Source organism: Trichoplusia ni, chromosome 2 (genome assembly GCF_003590095.1).
Source record: "Trichoplusia ni isolate ovarian cell line Hi5 chromosome 2, tn1, whole genome shotgun sequence".
NCBI classification, from domain to species: domain Eukaryota; kingdom Metazoa; phylum Arthropoda; class Insecta; order Lepidoptera; family Noctuidae; genus Trichoplusia; species Trichoplusia ni.
This window is the reverse complement of record NC_039479.1, coordinates 17391359-17412790: the sequence shown is the minus strand read 5'-3', so window position 1 is coordinate 17412790 and position 21432 is coordinate 17391359. Positions and strand designations below refer to the sequence as shown.

The 21432-nt window shown below is 34.4% G+C and overlaps 1 protein-coding gene across 1 annotated transcript; it reads right to left on the bottom strand.

Moving 5' to 3' along the window:
* Positions 1 to 7: 7 nt before the first annotated feature.
* LOC113501809 lies at positions 8 to 20492 on the bottom strand. The gene is made up of 13 exons (XM_026883080.1): positions 20359 to 20492; positions 18190 to 18423; positions 14401 to 14527; positions 12919 to 13062; positions 11308 to 12837; positions 10810 to 11001; positions 9837 to 9991; positions 6499 to 6579; positions 4571 to 4829; positions 3887 to 4222; positions 3219 to 3812; positions 2253 to 2444; positions 8 to 229 (listed from the first exon to the last, which is right to left on the bottom strand). Exons 2-13 carry the CDS (start codon positions 18295 to 18297, stop codon positions 81 to 83), a joined length of 3867 nt encoding a protein of 1288 aa, XP_026738881.1. The 5' UTR covers positions 18298 to 18423; positions 20359 to 20492; the 3' UTR covers positions 8 to 80.
* Positions 20493 to 21432: the final 940 nt, after the last annotated feature.

Sequence of the window (21432 nt, the reverse complement as noted above, 5' to 3'; positions counted from 1 at the left end):
TTTTAAATAATGGCTCCCGTTGAAACAACAGATAATTTTAATAGTTATAACATACTTAGACTAATTCACAGGTGAATGACCTACGTGGTCACTTGTTCTTCAGGTTTGGTTCTTAATTTTATTCTAAGATATAGGAACTCAGCACTCCAGGATATGATCGTGATGAAGGTCACGAGGTTCAGCACGATGATTGGCATTATGTAGGATCCAGACGACTCTCGAACGCGAGCTGAAATGAAACAGGTTTATTCTATAGTCTAGACTACTATTATAAAGTTTTTTTGAACGCGCCAATCTCAGGAATTACTAATAAAATTTAAAAAAAAATGTGTGGGATTGCTCTTTTACTGTGGAAAGCTAAAGGATGTATGTATATTATCACGCTATCATGAAAAGGAGCGAAGCAGTAATTAAATACTTTACAAGAACGAGGAGGAGATGCGCGCTCTCTGAAAATTATTCAGATTAAAAAAATCCTTATTTTTACCTTCATAACCACGCCTATTGGTAAGTTTATAGTTAAACTACACTTCTTACAACCGAATCGCACTCTCCTATACTTATATCCTTTTATTTTACTTAGGACTATCATTTCCTAAAGAAAGAAAGAGAGGTGCGATCGATCACAATCTAGTCGGGCAAGTTCAATTCTAAAACCTTCTAAAGGAGGATTTATCCCGTTGTAAAAGTAAGATGTTCCTAGGTGCATTTAGTCTTATGCTAGCATTTTAAGCACTAAGTCAATAAGTTAAGGAGACAAGGTATATGCACGGATTTCAGAACTTTAATATAAGAATAAGGGACTCGTGTTAAAATTGCATTTAGTTCATTGACATACTGCGACAATCGTTGATCAAATTCAACATAAATCTATTAGTCTAGATCTTTAATCTATCAACCAGCGTTGCAAACGTGAAGGCGTCTAGACGTCTAGTCAAATCGAACCTTTTAAGGTTTCAAATTTAAAATTCTTCTTCTCCGAACACAATAACAGCGCTTATCAATATTTACAGTCATCGTTATATTTGCAAATTCTTTGTCAAGATAATTCAAGGCGAATATTCGTAAAGAAATCATACTCATAACATGAAATTCAAAAAATACATTTTATCTTTTGAGAATTCAATTGCTTATCTTCGCACGTGAGTAACTATCAAAGTTATCTGAGGATAATAGCAAGCTTAGTAAGTTTCATTAAACGAAAGTTGATTAAACATGAATTCTGTAATCAGTAATTTGATAAATGGTAAGAAAATTATAGTTGACGTTATTCAAAAGTCGCCTTAAAGTCTCATGTTGTCTTTTTGTCATTTTATTACGAAAGGTAGAGTCAGATGTCAAGTGTCTTTGTGCATGTGAATCGAATGTTTCTAAAACTTATCGCGACGTTTTTTCTTTTAAGAAAAACAAAGAATTAAAGCATGATACATAGAAAGGCCTTTACAAATATTTCAATAATCATTTGGTGTAATTATATTTATTTTTTAGCTATATGTAATCGATATATTTTAAGCGGAAGATTTTCAGTTAAATGTCACAATAATAGACTGTTAACTATCAGAAAATAAAACGTGATCTACTATTAATGTATAACTATTTCTGATCTGAATAAGTTTCTAAGTTTCCCAACACAAACGCTAGTGACGAAGTATTCGTAATGTTAACGTATCAATGTGTGGTGATTTATAACTCATTATTCATTCATTAACTATATAGAATATAGATTAACGATGCTTGAGTTCCGTGCGCAAAGGTTAGTTAACTAAGGAACCTCAGTAAGACTGTACGTGAACTAGAAAATTGAAATTTTTACAGAAGCTGTATTTTTGTTGCCACAATAACAACAATCATTTTCAAGCTGATTTGTTATTTGGATAATAAATCACGTTAAGGTAACCTTAAATATATCACATGCAGAAGTAAAGCGAATCATAAATGTAGTACTATGTAATATGTTTAGCCCAGATACTTGGCAGAAATGTTTTGACTCATCGAGATAACCGCAAAATATTCTTTCACTAATCACACTCATTTCTTAACCGATTATTTAAAAAAAAAACAAAACAATAACCGATAATAATTATCAGTGGACTTTCTAAAGTGTGTCACATTTTTACTTTATAATAACTTTCGTGAGGACAATCAAAAAAAAAATTTAATTGAGGTTCAAACACTCATACTTTTCGGGATAGTCCGACCAACCGGAGACCTTATCAAACCATTATTACTGAAATAATTACATTGTCACTTACTTAGCAAGGTTCCGATCGTGAAGATCGTAATGCCACTGAAGAACATTTGGATCCCGGACGCGAAGGCGAGTCGGTGTAAAGGAACGTAGCTTGGTATGACAATGTTCACGTAGACCGTCCTCATTGCCTTCGTGATGCCCAGCGCCAGCGCCACAAACACCATCCCCATGAACGACGATGTGAACAGCATCACTGAAATGATAAGATATGTATATTGAATCTTAAGTCTGTGTAAGTGATCTGCTTTTCTTTTGTATATTTGAAAGGTCTTTATGTTCCTGATTTGATAATTGTTTGCTGTGATAAATTATTTAAATAACATACGATGTTAGTTACTCTCTGTCTCTATAGTCTAAACAAGTCTTCCTGTTTTCGGCTTAATAGGCAGTTCAAAATCAGTTTGATACCCGTATGCAGCTACCAGTTAAGTTAGCTAAGTTAGTTAAAATTTTTGGTTGGCAAAGTCAGTACATAATATTATCAATCAGCTGTGTTTATCTGTTAAACGGCATTAGATTGTATAAGGACTTAAAGGTGTTATGAAAATTCCTAGATTTTTCTTGAAATACATGCACTAGTTGCGATAAGGTGTTACGAAGCATTGCTCTATTTAATTTAAAACAATTGATAGCTAGTCATTATAAAGAGAAGCGATAGCATTCGCTTGACTTGATCCCACAATAAACAATCTCAAGGGTAATTCAGCGTTCCTAGGTAAATAGCTTTCGCTATCATGTTTTGTAAGTCTACTTTAATACCTAAACGACGCAAACGCTGTTCGTTCATCAATATTTGTCCATTTAAATATATTTACATACAAAGAGTTTAACAACCTATCAAAGGCAAACGCAACGTGAAGAAAGAAGCGTCTGTTCGTTATCAAGTGTCGAGAACAATGATGCCGGTCGTTAGCACTACAATTACTAATTTATTCTTAATCAAACATAATTACGAACGTATACTTACGACTCCTGGTGAAAATGATCATGAGTAAACTGACCATGTACATGACGCGTGGTGATTTGTTGCACCATTCTCCAATAAATGGTGACACAAATCGGAATAGGGTGTCAGAAAACCCTATGACTGACATCAGCTTAGCTATATCACTTGTTTCAAACTTCATCATGTCCTTTAGAATTATGGGCAGTAGTAAGGAAAAGTTTGTTTCCACACAAGCGGCTATCGATAGCCCAAATATAATGTTAACGAATATAGGATCAGTCAGAAGTGTCAGATCAAAGAACTGAACGAAATGTTCGAGGTATCCTTTCTTTGGATTTTCTTGTTCTTTTTCTTTCTCTTGAGTATTTAAATTCTTTGCATTCTCAGTTTCGTTGAAAATATTTATAGAGCTGCCAAGGTTGATTTCTTGAGACTCCCACCATTTATACCGGGATTCCGCCAAGGGTGCATCGGGCATTTTGTTACGTATATCGGGATGAGATATTGCATTTCTTGTTCGTAAACTTGAGTTGCTTGTGAGAGATCTCATCGACAGACTTTTTGAGGGGAGCACACCGTTTTCCCCTGATTCCTCTAAGTGAGGTAACGATATTCCTGAAAAAATGTATAGTTTATTTCCTTATGTTTACCGTTTCCATATTGAATTTAGCATAATGAAGATATCTTACCATCTTTAGGTAGAGTAACACTTCCATTCACGAGCTCCACTTCAGGTTCCCTATTCAAAGGTACCGCTTCTTCAGAAATTTCGGGGTCTTTTAAGTACCACTTGGCTGGCCTAAGTAAACAAGCTGCTACAAGTGAATGGAGGCAGATAGCACTTAGCGTTAATACTGTGTACCTCCAACCAAAAGTGTACATTAGGGCACTCATCAGTAAGGGCATGTAAATAGCCCCTAAGCCAGTGATAGACATGCCCACGCCGATAGCTCTTCCCCTTTTGACTTTGAAAAATGAATTTATAGCTAACGTGAACGCTGCCATTATGGACGCTACTCCCATTGCTGAAAAAATTAATGCATGTTTAGATTTAAGACAATAAGTGCGTGTTGATGACTTTGAAAGGGGACAACTTGATATAGGGTTTATTTCAGGTAAGGTGAAAAAGTAAAGTGAACATCCATGATTTTAGGCAGTTCATCTTTCCTTAGCCAAAAGATTTTCAATGGAGTTTAAGGGGATTGCCATTGCCAGGGCAAAGGATTTTCGACAGAGTTCATTGCCTAGGGAAAAATGGGTACATAAATAGATTTTGTTTTATCTCAGGTATTGTATCAAGGCATATATGTTTACAGATAGCAAAACAAAGTATTTTTTTTTGATAACACAAAAATAGTTTTTTGTATACTCACAACATATAATACTGTAAGATAATATAAAATGCCAGAAGTCTGTAGCTACTGATGTCAGCATGAGACCAGATGAGATAAAAATGGCACCAATCACGGCAATCTTTCTGTATCCAAAGCGACTCAACATGGGCCCTCCGAAGAATGACAGAAGCATGCCAATACTATGGTTTAGAACTATGACAAACGTTACTTGTGTCGATGTCAAGTCTGTGTCGTTTAATACCAGCGCGAAGCCGGCTATCAAAGGGAGCACAACCACCTGAAAAATACAATATATACCTTCTAGTCTATGCCTAAGTTTTTAGTACTAAAGGGAGACCTGTATTACCCTTATTTTTGTGTTAAGGGAATGTATATATGTTATACTCTTACTGACTAAACCTGAACTCCCGTTCAACGTCTCCTGCATAAGTCGGGGCACGGGAATGCTTATTAATTTATCTCGCACTAACATGGTTTGACTCCTGTTACTTAAAGTAAATGGGACTCTAAGCGGTAACTACAAGCTATCAAAGTATCATCACATTACGGTGGTATTATGGTGGTTGACGTCTAATGACGTTGCAGGAATCCCGAAAAAATAGTTGGAAGAAGCTCTTCCAAGGTTTTAGCTGGAAATACTCTAGTTCAGCTCTTGGAACTTATAATACGTACAACAGTACCATTATAGGAAAGCAGACATATTCTAAAGTAAACATTCTAAAACATTCTTTTTATCTAATCTTTTACTCACATACTTTGACGATTCATTTGTTTAGACACTTTCAAATACACACATTTAAAATGGCTCATAAAATTGTGATAGGTAAATAACGACAGTAACCTTTTAACATAACATGCTAGTACACAATGCTTTAATCAACTCTGCCTATACGGGTTATCTGCCTACTCATTATAGGTTATTCTCAGTTCACCTTAGCACGACAGTCTATGCAAATAATATTATTTATAATTCGGTCTCATTTTACTAGACTACGAGCGATTGGATTTAATGTGACTTGAATGCTTATAGAACCTTCCGAAACATTAGGATTAAATTCTTTAGTGCAGAAGTCGTCTTTAAAAAACCGAACAAAATAACACTAAATACTAAAACCCCACGTAACTTTAGAAAATTCAGAGGCTCTACCACCACGTCTCAAAGTAAGTGAGAGAGTGGTATCTCTCTTCCATGCAAGCAGTATAATAACTTTAAGACATGGTGATAGGCTCCCTGATCATCTTTGCGTAAGTTGCTTCTTTTTATCATAAACTAAGAGGGCAAAGCAATGACGAACAAACTTAAATTTCTTACAAAATTTTACGATTAACCGTCAGACCCGCTGTTCGTACAGCAAGAGGAAAACTTTTCCAAAAAGATTGAGTAACAAACGTAATAAGATATCTACATAATCAGGTTATCAATGTAATAAAACATGTAGTGGTTTTTCATAGAAATATTAACAGGAAACTTATGAAGTGTCTTGAATAGTTTCAATCACTCACACAAATCAGTTAGTTAAAATATTATCTAATAATATGCAATCTTGTGACAGAAATTATTCTCTACCCTTGCTAATCAAATACCTATCTCACACAGATGTGTGTCATTTGTTTTTTGAAGCATTATATTTTTGGTAATGTGTACACTCTGTTAACACATGTCTAATCTAAATGGGTTACGGAGAGCCACGGACAGGATTCACCGGTGCTTAAAATTGTCGCTACATTTTTTGGACCAGCTTGTTAATATAGGGAATTAACATGGAGGACCAAAACAGTGATTTTTACTCTGACTGTACGTTAGTAGATAGATAATATTGTGACCTAATTTTAGCTCGAAGTTTGTTATTATCTGTGTTTATAACCGTCTATTAATCTAACGCCTGCCGAGATATTGTAGCGTTATATTAATGTTGTCAAATTATGTAATTAGTTAAAATACTTACATTATTCAAAGCATAGGCTAAGGTCACAACCCAACCGTAGCCCCCGTCGGGGGGCACTTTATTTGTTTCAACATTCATCTTTTAAATCTAAAAATCACTATTCACATTTCTTAAAGCAACATTCAATTTAAAAGTCTTTCGAAAACAACGTCCAGTCACAAACAATACACATTTTCAGACACTTGTTTAAAGCTGATTTGTTTTATTTTTGGATTATTTACACCTTATTTGAGCACCAAACTAAATGCGTGAATGTTCGTAGCACTGTCCACATGTTGTGTTAGTGACAGACACTGTAGGCACATAGCAAATATTCACATTTGTTATCGGTTCGACGCCAGTAATGTGTCTCGTTATCGTTAAAATTATTTTATACGTGCTCACACACATTTACGAAATCCGAGACAATTATCAAAATCAATGGATAGAGAATGTCTATAATATTATCCTTTAAGAGACGAAAACTTCTCTCCTGTTCTTGAAATGTTTTGCCAGTTGTGTGTCGGCTGTTTATCGTAATATACTAAACATGTTTTCTATGAATTATTCATAAACTTGATTTAGGAATTATTAAATAAATTAAATATTTACTACAAAACTTAAATAAGGTCATGATTAACTTCTCGAGATCGGGATTTAGACTAATTGCGGCTGAAAGGTAATGACAAGATACAATTCGACAAAACACTGGATTAAGTACGTTACTTCTAATGTTAACTAAAACCACTGCCCCGGTTACAAATTAGATCAGTTTACCTACATACATGCATATAAATGTTAGCGGAAAAATTCTGTGCTGGACAAGTCACATTACAGAGATATCGAAAAATTTAGGTCACTCATAGGTAACAACAGTAAAATGTAAGGAACTTGGTTGCAACTGCTAATTACATCACAAATTCATTGATATCTGTTAATTGACTAAATCTCCGATAAAACAAGTCACGCATAGACTTAACTGCGTTATCATTCATCGATTGATAAATAAGAGAGATTAGTATTAAGAAGGAATTAGTATTAGCAAAGATAACCGTTTTATATAGTGATATTGAAGTGATAAGAGCCTTTTTTGCCGCTTTTTATAATGACGTGTTCCCTTTCTGTGGTGCTCTGGCGAATTATAGTAATCGGATTTTTGTCACGCCTGCTAATATTAATCAGGTTCTTGAAGATTTGAGATTGTATATACGTTTAAATATCTCAATCTGTTGAGACGAACACCTCGTGGTATTTCTATAGATATCAAACCTCTGTCTTGTCTCCTTTCTGAAAATAGTGCAATAGCCCTCCTATTAGTACACGTACCTACCTGTGTAAAAACTCTTAATGAATGTTTTCAAAAAGAAATTTAGAACGGTTGAACAATAAAATGTACAATAAATGTATGTATCTAAAAAATCACATTTTCGTCTGTCAATTGTTATTATTTTGAGTCAGACTCTTTTGGGGTAGGACCGGGGCGCAGGTAAACGGTCCCCTATCATGTGTTCGTTAATCTAACTCTACAATAGCGACAGCTGCTTTGCAATACAGCCAATGTGACTTAGCGCTTCGGAAACGAGAAAAAAATTGCTAGAGCAAGATGAAAGTATACAATCTACTTATGGGGAATAGGGACAGCAATATATTCTATCTCTTTAACAACACTACACTACAGGAATTCACAATACACACGGCCTACAACCACCTCTCAAAACTTAAACTGTTGCATTTGTCGAAGCGAGACGGCGCTCTACATTATAGCATCTATCTCACTTCCACAACTGCAACATTCTTTTTTTTAAAAGTAGTAGTAGATCGCAGGTTCAGGTTTCCAAAGTAGATTGTTATGATGTCTTCCGTTTGGTGTCAATATTCAATGTGCCATTGTTTACATGAGCTAATATGAGTTGCTATGGAAACTTAGTCTATTAGATGTCAATACACGGCTTTATACTGGCTTTCAATGTGTAGGTTATAATGTAGTAACTAGCGCCTTTAAAAAAGACTAATATATACCGCTCTACATAGTAATGGTTCCGTTTTTAGGAAGTTTAGGCGCTTATATTTGCATTGCATATAATCCGCGTTTTTTTAATAAAAATACAAATAGTTTTATTTCGATCTTTATATGCTGTTCTTTGTTTGACAATAGTAACGGCTGTGTTACGTTGTTTGTTTAGATTAAATTGTATTGCTTTTTTGCAGGTTAGCTGCTTTCTATCCAATATTCCTGATTCTATTCATGCCACTATAATATAACTATGTATGGTTTTCGAATAAATAAGGTTTATTAAATAACAGCTCCTATCCTTCTTTCTAACATACGATATTTGCTATGTGCTATCTACAGGCGCTCACAAAAACAAAACACAACACACGTCTTACTATCCCGTGTATCACTTTATTGTTCTGTATTTATTAGATAAAGCATTATCCAATCGATCAGATCTTATCACTTATAAAACACCTTTGAGTCATGTCAAAACATCGATAAACACCACAATGTACAAAAATGACACTAACAAAACAACACTCACACTATAAACAATAATTTTAAAAATAAATTGATTACGATCTGTGACTATTAATCTATTTTAAATGTACGATAAAGGGCACGGACGCGTCGGCCGTTGGACGTCAGAATGATGCGCCCGCGCCGTCACGAATTCCGTTTGACCTGTTAACACTGCCATTGCCTCTACCAAGTGACACGGGTTAATCAAAATCCGGCCGCTATTAACCAATGATGCATCATTGAGTAATACGCATACAAAAGTCATGGACTTCCTTCAACTATTTATCTAATTAAGGTCCATTTTACATTTACAAGCAACCCTCAACTTTGACGTGAGTGGAATGTCGAATTTGAATGAATGAGCTTCTGTTCTGTGCTCACCAGTTGGCGCCACTTGCACATAGGGTCGAGTTAGGAGTAAAAAATAGACTCTATAAACGAATGCTCTGGGGTAATATTCTCCAAAATACGATGCAATTGGAGACATTTTGTCGAGCTTCGTGTGTTATTGCCGTAGTTAGTAGTTAGCTCCTGTTGCATTCGATGTTGGTACTGGTTGTTGTTTTTACTATTGCCAATAATTCCTTTGCCGAGAATCTATGAGGGTAACACTCGTGTTTTCCAAGTAATTAGAATCTTTCAGATTGGTTTTCAGATGTTTGAAGGATGGCAAAATCTTGAATTTTCAAAAACTTGTTTTTATCTAAATGTCATGATGACATAGCAATCATCCACAAACAATATTTGTACGTGCCAGTAGCCAGTCAATAAAATAAAATAAATAACACAGATTGTTTATAAAATATCTATATTAAAAAATAAAAACTAATAATAATTAAGCTTTAATAACATTATCTTTAATTTCTTCAGGTTCTGCTGTCTTCTGTCGTCTTGCTGTGATGAATTTCTCAAGTCCCCAAGAGAGGGCGGTGAGCCAAGTGAAGATATTCAGACAATGCAACGTCACTGCAGTAGATGCGTGGTCTTTTATGAAACCTGTAAATTGATAAAGATAAATTATGTTAGGTATTTAGGTACCAGTAGACTTGTTATTTGTTTTAGGGTTTCGAAACCAAAGGATAAATAAAAACGGGACTCTATCGTTTTACCCTTCTGTCCGTCCGTCACCATGTCAAGAACGTTGATGGCCATAGAATTAAAATTTCATAGGTAATGATTTATTGTAGCCGCCATAAGAAAGGCCAAAGGGTGATATTTTTTGGAAATTTGTTTTATTTAACTTATTGGTACGAAACTCTCAGTTTAACTCGCGATTGAAAGGTTTTTTCATCAAGAGGATGGGTTAAGCATTATGTAGTCTTCATTGTATTTCTTTTTGCAACACGATTTTTTCTTTAACTATGACTGTCTTTGGTAAACATTTGAAGAGTTTGATCTATAAAAACGTATGTTATGTAGATATGTATCCGAGTCAAAGAATCACTATACAGCTACCGTGTCAATATTTGTGTCACGTTATTCGAGCCAATATTACTCATGCTAAGCGACACACATATTTGTTATTTAGCACTTCGTTACTTACTAAACTCAAAAAACAGGCCAACAAGAAATACATTTTTTGTGGATAAGATTAAAAAGTGGAATAGAATATTTCTGTAGGCAGAATGATTACTAAAGTGCCCTTCAAGCCAAGTGAAATGCCTACTGTCGATTCATAACGGTTAAATGTATGGAAATATCATTCAAGTCTTCCTGAAGATTTTATTCGTCTGCAAAGCCTCCTACCGACAGTAGACGCTTAAAGACAAAAGCATTACAAAGTTCTATAGACATAGAATTTAAACATTCCTTACCAACAACAGGTCCTAATGATAAGTATACCATTCCAGCGGTGATCAGTTGTATTCCTGATGCTCCTGGTAATTTATGCAATGGCACATGAGTTGGTATCACAAGAGCCATGAATACGGTTCGTAGCCCTTTTCCAAAACCAATCATTACAGCCACTAGAAGAACCACGTAGTACTTCTGACAGTACGCCAAAACTGCAAAGATGTAATGATTAGAAGGATATTAAAACATAGAGAAAGACAAGGGAAAATAATTTTTGCGGCATAACAGAATTTAAAAGTTGTGAGTTATGACGAAATTTGTCAATGACACCAGACTGATTGTTTACTAAGTTCAGTATATTTTAATATTTTTTCATATTACGAAAGAATCGTCCTTTCTAAGTTAGGCCCAGTTGCCAGTAAAAACGGGAAAATATTGTTTTTTAACTGTTGTTTTTGCGGGAACAACAGAAAACAACATCGGCTACGGTTAAAATATTCCATCAAACGTATATTTACCTACTCGTCCCATAGCCATGGTCATCACCCCGAAAAGGAAGAAAGAATTATTGTCCCATCCAATTTTCCCAGCAACAAACGGTATACAGAATCTCACACAAATGTCAACTCCAGCCAATAGCGACATGAATAAAGCCACTTCAGATTTCGTTTTCCCGTAATCACCAAGTATGAACGGGGTTAAGATGGAAAAGTTCAGTTCATTGAAATTAGCAAGAGTTATACCTAACATAAGGTTAATAAAAGTGTAATCTTTGAGTAAATCTAGATCAAAGAATAGTGCTACTTTTTGACAGAACGTTAATTCTTCCTCTTCTTCTTCGTCTTCCACAATCTCTTCTTTCTTTTCATCAAACACATTATCATTATCATCACTTTCCATCTGCGTCATCAACAGTTTCATTTTTTCAGTATTATCCTCACTTTCTTTTAAATATTGTTCTAATTTTAACGAGGCTTGTTTTAAAACCTCGCTCTCATAATTAAAATTGTTCGACTTCCTCCTGTGCCGTGTCCTAAACGACTGATTGCTATGATTATCTTTCAAATATTTTCTTTCTTCATTTTCTTCTTGATTCTTAAGTGACACATTACTATGGTTATCTTTGGTATACTTTTCGCCATACTGGCCATCCATTTTAAAGGATTTTATGCTTTTGCTTCCGGCAAAATGTTTTTCAGCTCTATCAGCTATAACTTTAGCGTGAGCTGGATCAATTTTCTCTACGACAGCCTTTTCGTCTGCCTTCAAATCTTGGGGTGCTTTAAGTGTGGGACAATCCTCGATTTCCGATTCAGGAATCTGAGTTTCTAAAGTTATGGACGTTTTACGCTTTGGCTTATATGTTTCACGTTCTTTATCTAAAGCTCCTAAATTAGCCGCTGAGTTTTTTTTAGATTCATTAAGATACAATGTTGATGATTTACGAGATCGATTCTCAAGTAAATTAGTCATAGATGGCTTTTTGGAATTAAGTCTAGAGTTCATTTGTGAGTTTTTATTGGAGCCTTCTCGTGAAGATACTCGACTCTTTGACATTGACTGTCTTGACTGGCTGAAGTATCCATCGTTGGCTCGCAACATCATGGGAATACCCGGATCTGTTATTTCGTAACCAGTGTTGACTGGATCATCTTCATTGTAAAGATACTGACTTGAAAATGCACTTAGATTTTTAAATTTTGATACTTGGCTAAAATATCCGCTTTCTTGCTTCTTATTCGCTAATGTTTCTTTAGTTTCGACTTTAAGTAATTTCTCTTGATCCTCTTCTTTTGGACTTTTGGTGTGCCATTCTACTGGTTGCAGTAGAAGTGCACATGCTATGGCATGTAGCGAAATGCCACTTATGATAAGAATGGCTCCTGTTTCGCCGAAGACCGCGAATAGGCCAGTTATGATGTGTGGCCACATTATTGGTCCTAGACCCGTTGTGGTCCATGATAACCCAGTGGCTAGTCTTCTTCTGTTTTTCCAGTAAGTGTTTAAAGCAAGGGCGTTTGCTGAACTACTTATTCCATAACCGGCGCCTGAAATCAAGCAAATTAATTATTGAAATTAACGAAGTAAGTATCGATGATAATTTAAAGAATATTAAACAAAATAATTACCATATAAAATTGAAAATGACATAAGATATGTAGCGAAGCTATAAGAAAACGTAGTTAATATCAGGGATATGAAGACAACTATAGCCCCCGCTAGAGACACTTGTCTGTAAGTAAATGTTTTAAATAATGGTCCATTTGCAAGCCCTGAAACAAAAAACAACGATATTAGTTTAAACAAAGTTAATTATAAAATACCTAATGAATGGAACATTTTATCTGATTATTAATAACTAAGTAAGGTATTATTTTATCAATTGTTACAGTTCCGCCTTTTACACAGCATGATTCAGTGGCCGATATTACAATACTCTTATATTGCTATTAATTAAAGAAAAAATTAAACACGTGTATTCTAAAAAGCTGTTTAAATTGAAAGAAAAACTGTTATGTTGTGTGACAAGCAAACACGAAATTGAATCTATAAAAAGACTAGTTGTTAAGATGTTAAAATGGCGGTTTGGCCCGAGTCGTTTAAAAGTACCAACATTTTAGCCAGATAAAAGAATGTGTTAATCAAAGGTTTCAACACCCTCCATACCGAATTTCATCGAAATCGGTCCAGGGGTTTGGGCGTGAAGAGGTTCTAAACACACACACACACGCAAATTTATACACACATAAATACTTTCGCATAGAAATTTTGTCATTGTAGTGTGATTTCCATGGCATAGTTAAAACAAGATTGACATCAAGATTGTCTTACACAGTCAGTCATCCAAAAAAAATATACTATACTAGTAAAATTTATTATCATTTGGCATTAAATTGATACTAAGTAACAAAGGGGTCAAGATGTGTTGATTAGAATTGTGTATCTTTAGACAAAACATGTGACTAATTAAAGTAGATACAAACATTGCTACAGGAAGTGTATTGGTTGTCTAAGTAATTTTTGTGTACTGAATTTTCCTTCGTGGAAATAAACGGTCAATGGTTTAATTTCAATAATAAACTCTCTGCTTAATCTTTGTAGTTTAAAAACAAACAATGTTTTAATTAGAATACACTTGTTTTTTGTTATAAATGCATGAAATGTTTATAAAAATTATCTTTAAACGATCGTAAAAATAATAAACTGGAGTATATCGGCAAAGGTTAAGACATCATGTCAATTTAAGTGTGTAAGTAAGCGCATAAAAATATATCAAACAAAACGGAATATTTCGCTATTGTTTTTGTTTTTTTAAATAACGACTCCCGTAGTAAGGAATTGTGACGCGGGGGGTTTCACAAACCGAAATATCACATACAAATCACATACACAAAGACGCCCAGCCTCAGAAAAAGCATTCGTGGATGCTTGTCCTACGCGGGGATCGAACCCGCGACACGTCGCGCACATTGGGATTGGTGTGGTGACCTCAACCACTAACCTATCCGTGTAGTCAATCTATCAGTCTTTGTAAAGTTAGATTAAAATGCCAGCTAATTATGAATGCCGGTATGGTATCAGAGAGTTACCATGCGAGGCGCGTCACGCACCGACGCAAGAGGTCAGGGCTGAGTTCATGTTGATTATAGTGGTCGTCTCCGAACTGCTGATGCCCAGGCGAGAGAACTTGTCCCGGAAGAGGAGCCCGAACTGCTGGAGTATGGGTAGAGCTGACAGCTGAAATTGTAGAAGACAATAATTAGATTCTTGTAAAAACTTTTGGCGAAGAACTGTTAGACACCGAAATAGGAAGTAATTGGTTTTTAGGCCTTTTTTTCCGGGGTTAAACGCTAATGTTTTCAACCCACGTCGAGGGCACGGCGTGGGGATATGTCGGACTTCCACCGACTAAAAACACTCCGGGCCCCTTCTACTGCTTTAGCCAGAGCCACGGGATCGCACGCGCATACTCTGCGCGACTCTGGCTGACTCTATTCCTTTGGACTCCTTCTCAAGGGATAGGTGTAAAAAGCCCACCCCTCACTCCTCATAAGAACGGGTGCGTAGGACGACGCGTCCGTCTCCTTCTTGGCCTGCTGGCTGATCAAGTGGCAGGCTCCCCGCCACCCGCAGGCCTGACCTTACGGTGGCCGTAGATCGTGGTTTTCAGCCCTGTATGTAACTGTAATCTAAATTGCGTAGGAATTTATACGTAGTGAAAAATTTACAGATATCTGTGAACAAGTGAAATGTAATATTCTAAAATCCGTTATTTGTAGAGCCAGATTTTGGGCAATTGTTCTTGCAAAGCTATTTGTTTTTATTGTCGCTGTTGTTAAATTAGGTAGCAGAATTTTTAAAATTGATTGGTAGGTATTTAGATGGTATTACATATGAAATATTAATGTTCATCAATAATTCTGTAGCCGAATTCTCAAGCACAAGATTTCAATTACTTGGCATTGAAAAAGATGTAAACAAGATTAGGAAGCTTTGCATCACAAAAAAAAAACGATAGTTCTGAATATGGATGCTTCTCATTTTCACATCTTTGCCATAAGATCTGAAATGGCGTGTCTGCTTAAAACAAAGGTAAAAAGAGCATTAATCACGTTTGTTGTCACATGTACTTAAAACGCAAACCTTTTGTTATTATAATACACATACAAATCTAGATAAAGTACTCAAATATCAGACTCAATTCCTGCCACAGTCATGAAACTAACAATAGAATGAACTGACTGCTTTTGTTTTGTGGTGAATAATATTAGCACTTTTAAGCCCAGACGACATAAAATAAATAAGTGTAAACAAACAATAAAACTACGATAATGCATTAAACTTCAGTTTACTAACTCTATTATTGTCTAGTTAGCATCCGTTTAAAGTAGGTCACAAAGTAGACCACCTCGTTGATAAGACTGAATTCAACGGCATTGGAATAAGAGCTTATTCCAATAGCATATGGTCGGTATTAGTTATCGTTTTTAGTAGCAGTTTAGTTAATCAGAGAGTATACTCTCGCATTTAGTATCTGACAAACAAATGTATGGTTTATACATCAAATAATAGAGACTATTATTATAGAAACAATTTAATATCATCATTAGCCTGTACACTGTTGGTCATAGTACAAGGAACTCTACAATGGCTATAAATCCCTGTCAGCTGTTTTAAGCATACAGTCGGTTCATATTCAAAGTATTTGATATTTTAATAAGAATTAGGTTCTACATTGCTATCCCAACTGTGCTAATATGTTCCTAATGAGGACGCTGAAAGAAACAACACAATTCTGCGCATAGCGGCAGTAATATAACAACGGAAATTATGGGCGTTTTGTATTCAGTGTACCTACAATTTTTTAATGCAAACATTAACGAGCTTCTTATTCTTCTATGGTCATAAAGTGCATATGTTTTAGTGTTTGTCCATAAGGCTGTTTACAACCCATTGTATGGATTGTTCATACTTTACTAATATCTATGTAAGTATTAGTAGATTGTCTGGTCAGGTGAGACACATAATTTTCTTTGTAAAACACTTCAAGATAATCTCCTGTTCTTGATAGATCGATTACTGACGTTAATACAAGTGGCCATCAGTGATTACAACTTTCAGTATAGATAACGTGGTTTAGATTGGCGATCAAGGAACAATGTAATGTTCAGACTTGTCTACTGAAAATACCTAATGAGCAATGAATTACGTAAATTTAGCTTTAAATGTCACTTTTCGTAAGCATTTTTCCTACACGATAATTGAAAATTCAGCAACAGTCAAAACATTGTTTTGATCTTGAGTATACTATCCTACACGTATAGGTTTACCTCGAATTTGCAGTTATTGTATTGGCAAAACTCTTAAGAGAATAGGAATAATTTCAAATTTAATCATTCATCGAACATTGTAAAGAACAGAATCGGGGCCCTGGATTTTCAATAAATATACTGAAGAATGAGGAATGAAGAACGATATAGGAATAGCAGCTTATAATTTATAGTAAAAGCTGAGATCCGTTAAAAGAGTGAATGGTAGAGATTTCCCGATTTTATAAGTTTAATTTGTTCTTAATATTAAACCTTATATTCGCTAATACCACAAAACTTTATCGATATACCATATGTATGTTATGCTGTTGGTATACCTAATAAATAAATAAATAAATAGATATACCTTTATGCAGTATTTCAAAGAACTCGCTCTCAAAATCTTGTTAAGCATGAGTAGGTACTACCAGCCAGCGTTCATTGGCAACGAAACACTTACAAGGCAGTCTTGCAACTACATATATTCTAAATAAAGTGAAATCGTTTTGTCTGCAACAGTAACAGGCCATCCCTGCTACGTATGCACCGTAGTTTTCTTTAATTTGAAAGACAGGCGTAAGAATCTTCTTGCAAATATTTTGTTTCCAATGAATTAGACCTAGCTGACCTAGGTTTAAAAATTTAAATTATGTAATAGTAAATAGAAGGAAATTCTTATCCTTTAATTCATATAACACGATTAGTATTAATATAGAGCAATATATTTATACGATTGTAAAGTTTCAATGTTGTGATAATTAATCTTCCGTTTAGTCTCTGCCTCTTGTAGATACTTGTCTTATCTCTGTTTTAATCATATCAAGTCATAAATACCTACTTCTGCAGTCGATATTAAGGTAAAATTAAATCACATTAGACAGGTAAATGTGGGAATAATGTACGAAAACTTCTTATAATAATAAAAAACTTACAGATTTCTACGTAACGTTTGATGAAAATAGTTCGAAAATTCACTCTACATTTAGGTTTCGGAATTTCCTTTTATTTGAGTGCATTTTTTATTTATGAAATATATTTTAAAAAGAGAGGAAATGGTTTATTACGTTTACATTTCCATTTTCTTTTGTGTGATATTACAAAAATAAACGTGAAACAAAAGAAAACAGTCTTACTTCGTACAATCCTCAGATGACTAAAATCTCCTTAATAATGGAAAACTACTTAATTGTCGGGAACAAATAAATGTTTTAAAAATTAAAATATTAACAATATATCCATTAACTCTTTGGCTGTAAAACATACACACGCAATGCAATAAGCAATAAACACATGAGTACCCATATGTTACGTCTTTTTCGCCAACCTTGTTGACTATTCTGTACATTAGGTGCGCAGAACGCCTTCATCATCTTAATTGATACAAATTAATTACTCTGCATCACGGCGGTTGTATTAAGAAAATTAAACAAAGGTATAAGACTAATCATGCATTTGTCTCACTGTTGTTAAGGAAAATTAAAAGCTATGAAACCGAAGATCTGCTGGCATTAATCACCAATCACCGCGCTTACTCATAAACGGTTTGTCAATTTCAAATACAAAATTCTAAAATAAAATTCAAGTACTCACATTTGAAACACCAGCCGCAAAAACGATCATCCAACCCCATCCTCCATCAGGGGGTATAAAATCACCATCTTTTTTTAACTTAGTATTAATTTGCTTAGCTTTCGTCATATTTGAATCCTTATCAATTATTTTGAAACTCACAACAATCTCCGTTTACGTTACAAACTGGACTGATAAACTTTTGTAGCGGTAATCACATTAATATAACCAATTAATCATATGTGCGACGGGTTCCTGGAACAAAGCGACTAGTTTATTATGCAAACTAGGATGAGTAAAGCCATTCAATGATTTATGCTCTATTTTATCTGATAGACAAGTAAACAATATGTGTAAATCTGTGTTTGTAAGTTGCATGTACCGCATGTGTCATAGTATGGCAGACGCACAACAAAATAATACTTATGTATTTAATCTAAACCGTTTACAGCTATGTAAACAAACGATGCTAGCTCACGTGATTAGTAAAACACAGCTAGACAGTAAATGCATCAGTGTTGCATTGATACTGAAAATATTAAAAAGTAAACATCACATGATTGAACATTGCAGTCAATAAAATATTTATCGCCTTATCAAATCCATCGGCAATTGAGCAACGCCTATAAGTTGCCTATTATCAGCCTCTGTGAACGTGGCGACTCAAGTAGGTAGATGTAGCCATGTACCTAATACATCAAAGTATGTTGGGGTCATCAGTCATATTACATATTTATATTTAATATAAATAATAACAAAATACAGATACTGTGTTTCATAACCATTGGTATCGAGATAACTTTTGTTATTAGTCATTGTCATGTGAATACAATAGCATAGTTTAGATAGGCTTTTTAATTATAATGTAAATTAGATTTTAATCAGAAAAATGAATGCGGTCATTTCTATTTAGTACAATATGTATTTAATTTTTGTTCCGCATTTATGTGATATTAATTATGTTTAGATGAAAATATATTAGCAACAAAATATTAAAGATTCCTCTACGTGTTTTTTTTTAAATAAGGCGAATAAATGTTTCAATTGAATTTCCTATTATTGTGTGGGCAAAATCATTAGGAGAATACGAAAATTGTGCAATTAGGGCCCTGGATATAGGACTCTCCCATGACACGCCACTGAGCTCGATCTTCGGCTCTCCTTCTCCAATAATTTTTGAGTTTAACAAATAATTTATTTCAAACATAGCACCTAGACTTTTTGTCTTCGAGATCCTTTTCAAACTTCTAGTCTCAATATTGTGGCCAATATTTATGGCCTCATCAACATCATATTTTTTCTAAAGAAATATGTTTTTGTTATAAGTGTACATATAATTAAACTATTTTGTAAATTTATAAGTAATAGTTTTGTAAAATATAACATCAAATTCTTTTATTAAAACTACTCTTTAAAGTGCCAACCCAACAACAATTACCGGTATCTTATTCAAGCCCTCTGTCCAGTGTCTATCAAGATATTTTGTCCAAGTACTTATGTTGTCTGTGATGAGAACAACATTACATAAACAAAACAATATAAATAATGTAACTATCGGTAAGTATAGTATATTTCCACCGAGTTTTCCTACGATTATGGTTGATGTCATGCGTGAACACTTGAATAAGAATTGCATAAAACATTTAAATGTACGTAGCAACAAAACGTCTAGGAGGTAAATGGGTGTTAAATATATTATGTTATGTAAAAGTAGGTACAGAGTTATATGAGTCATTAAAGAATGATCGATTTTTTAGAAATTCTACATTAAACTCTACAAAAAAAATCCCTGTCTTAATGAAAAGTGTTCAAACTAATGATAGATACTTAAATTTTGGTAACGAGTGGTCGAGAAATGAGAAGATTCCTAAAAAATTTAATGTGTCCATACTATCTACATTGTATCAGTGTAATTCCGTGAAAAGTAACTCATGAATAAAATCTTCCTGTTGCAAAGGCCTTGGCGCATTTAAAATCTAAATAATGATACGACTATATGGGGAAATTTCCGTTTGCAATAAATGCAAAGTATCATTTTTTTTCTGTCACTAAGCTATGGTAACTCGGTTCGGAACTTAAATATATTATTTGGAACGGAGGTAGCAGTACACGAATCTCAGGTACTAAAATATTTCAAATGAGCGAATTAAAGTGGGCTCCAATAAAAAAAAACCTAGTTAAACAACTTACCTCAGAAGAACAAGACAAATAATTTCCACAGTTAAAAAATACAACTTATCATAAATTTTATCTCTCTTTAAATATATTTTTATTGCTCACAAGAATTATTATGCGCGTACTTGGCCGGCACACGCTCGTCGTGCGTGCTTCCGTAAAATGAAACATAGAGGTTTACTTATCTGCCTTCATATGTAGGTATTTAAGTACCTAATGAATTTACAGCGCTACACTGATCCTTGCTCTAATAAATGTCATAAATAATTATATACACGTAATAAAATACTCACTCAGTAGAGGAACGTCGCATAGGGTAAATACTTTTTCAGGATACCCTACCAAAACGGCAAAACGGGACTCTTATACAAGAGTGCACCTCAGTATGATAAAAAAAAGTAAATCCAGAATAAGATACATATTTAAGCAAGCTCCGGTCAATGGGTCATCTCAGGGAGCTAATCTATACAACAAACACGACCATTTGCTTTTTCTATAGATATTGGTACGGAACTCTATATTCGGGAGATCAACTTTCATGCGACTCTGCATTTAAGTTTTGCTCAAGGTATACCCGGTTCCCATTACTTAGATATTTACTTTTGAACCGAAACATACGCTAAAGTCTATCCCTCGATTCCCTATACGCCTCCCACAAATAAAATTTTGACAAAATGCCAATATTCAAGTGATTTGAGTGTTTTTTTCTAAGCTAAACTTTTAGATTTTTAACTCAAAATAAATAAGCATACCAGGTGGACAATGTGGTGTCACTCTGATTGCGGTGATCGTAGGTATTTATAAACTAAACTCAACAGAATATGCGAAATGGACTTGGCAAAACTTTGTTATTATATAATATTTTTGTATCCATTCTATATCGGAAATATATACGAGTAAAAACTGGACTTTTCCGAATCAGCTTTCGATTTATAAATTACAATATCCAAAGAACAACAAAATACATAAATAAAATTTTCATTTATTTTTAAATTTGGCGGGTCCCGAGATCTACCTTTTTCTAAAGTTGCCAGACACTTAATAATTTATTTTCTGAGACTTTTATAATTGTTATAACCAACGGGTGCT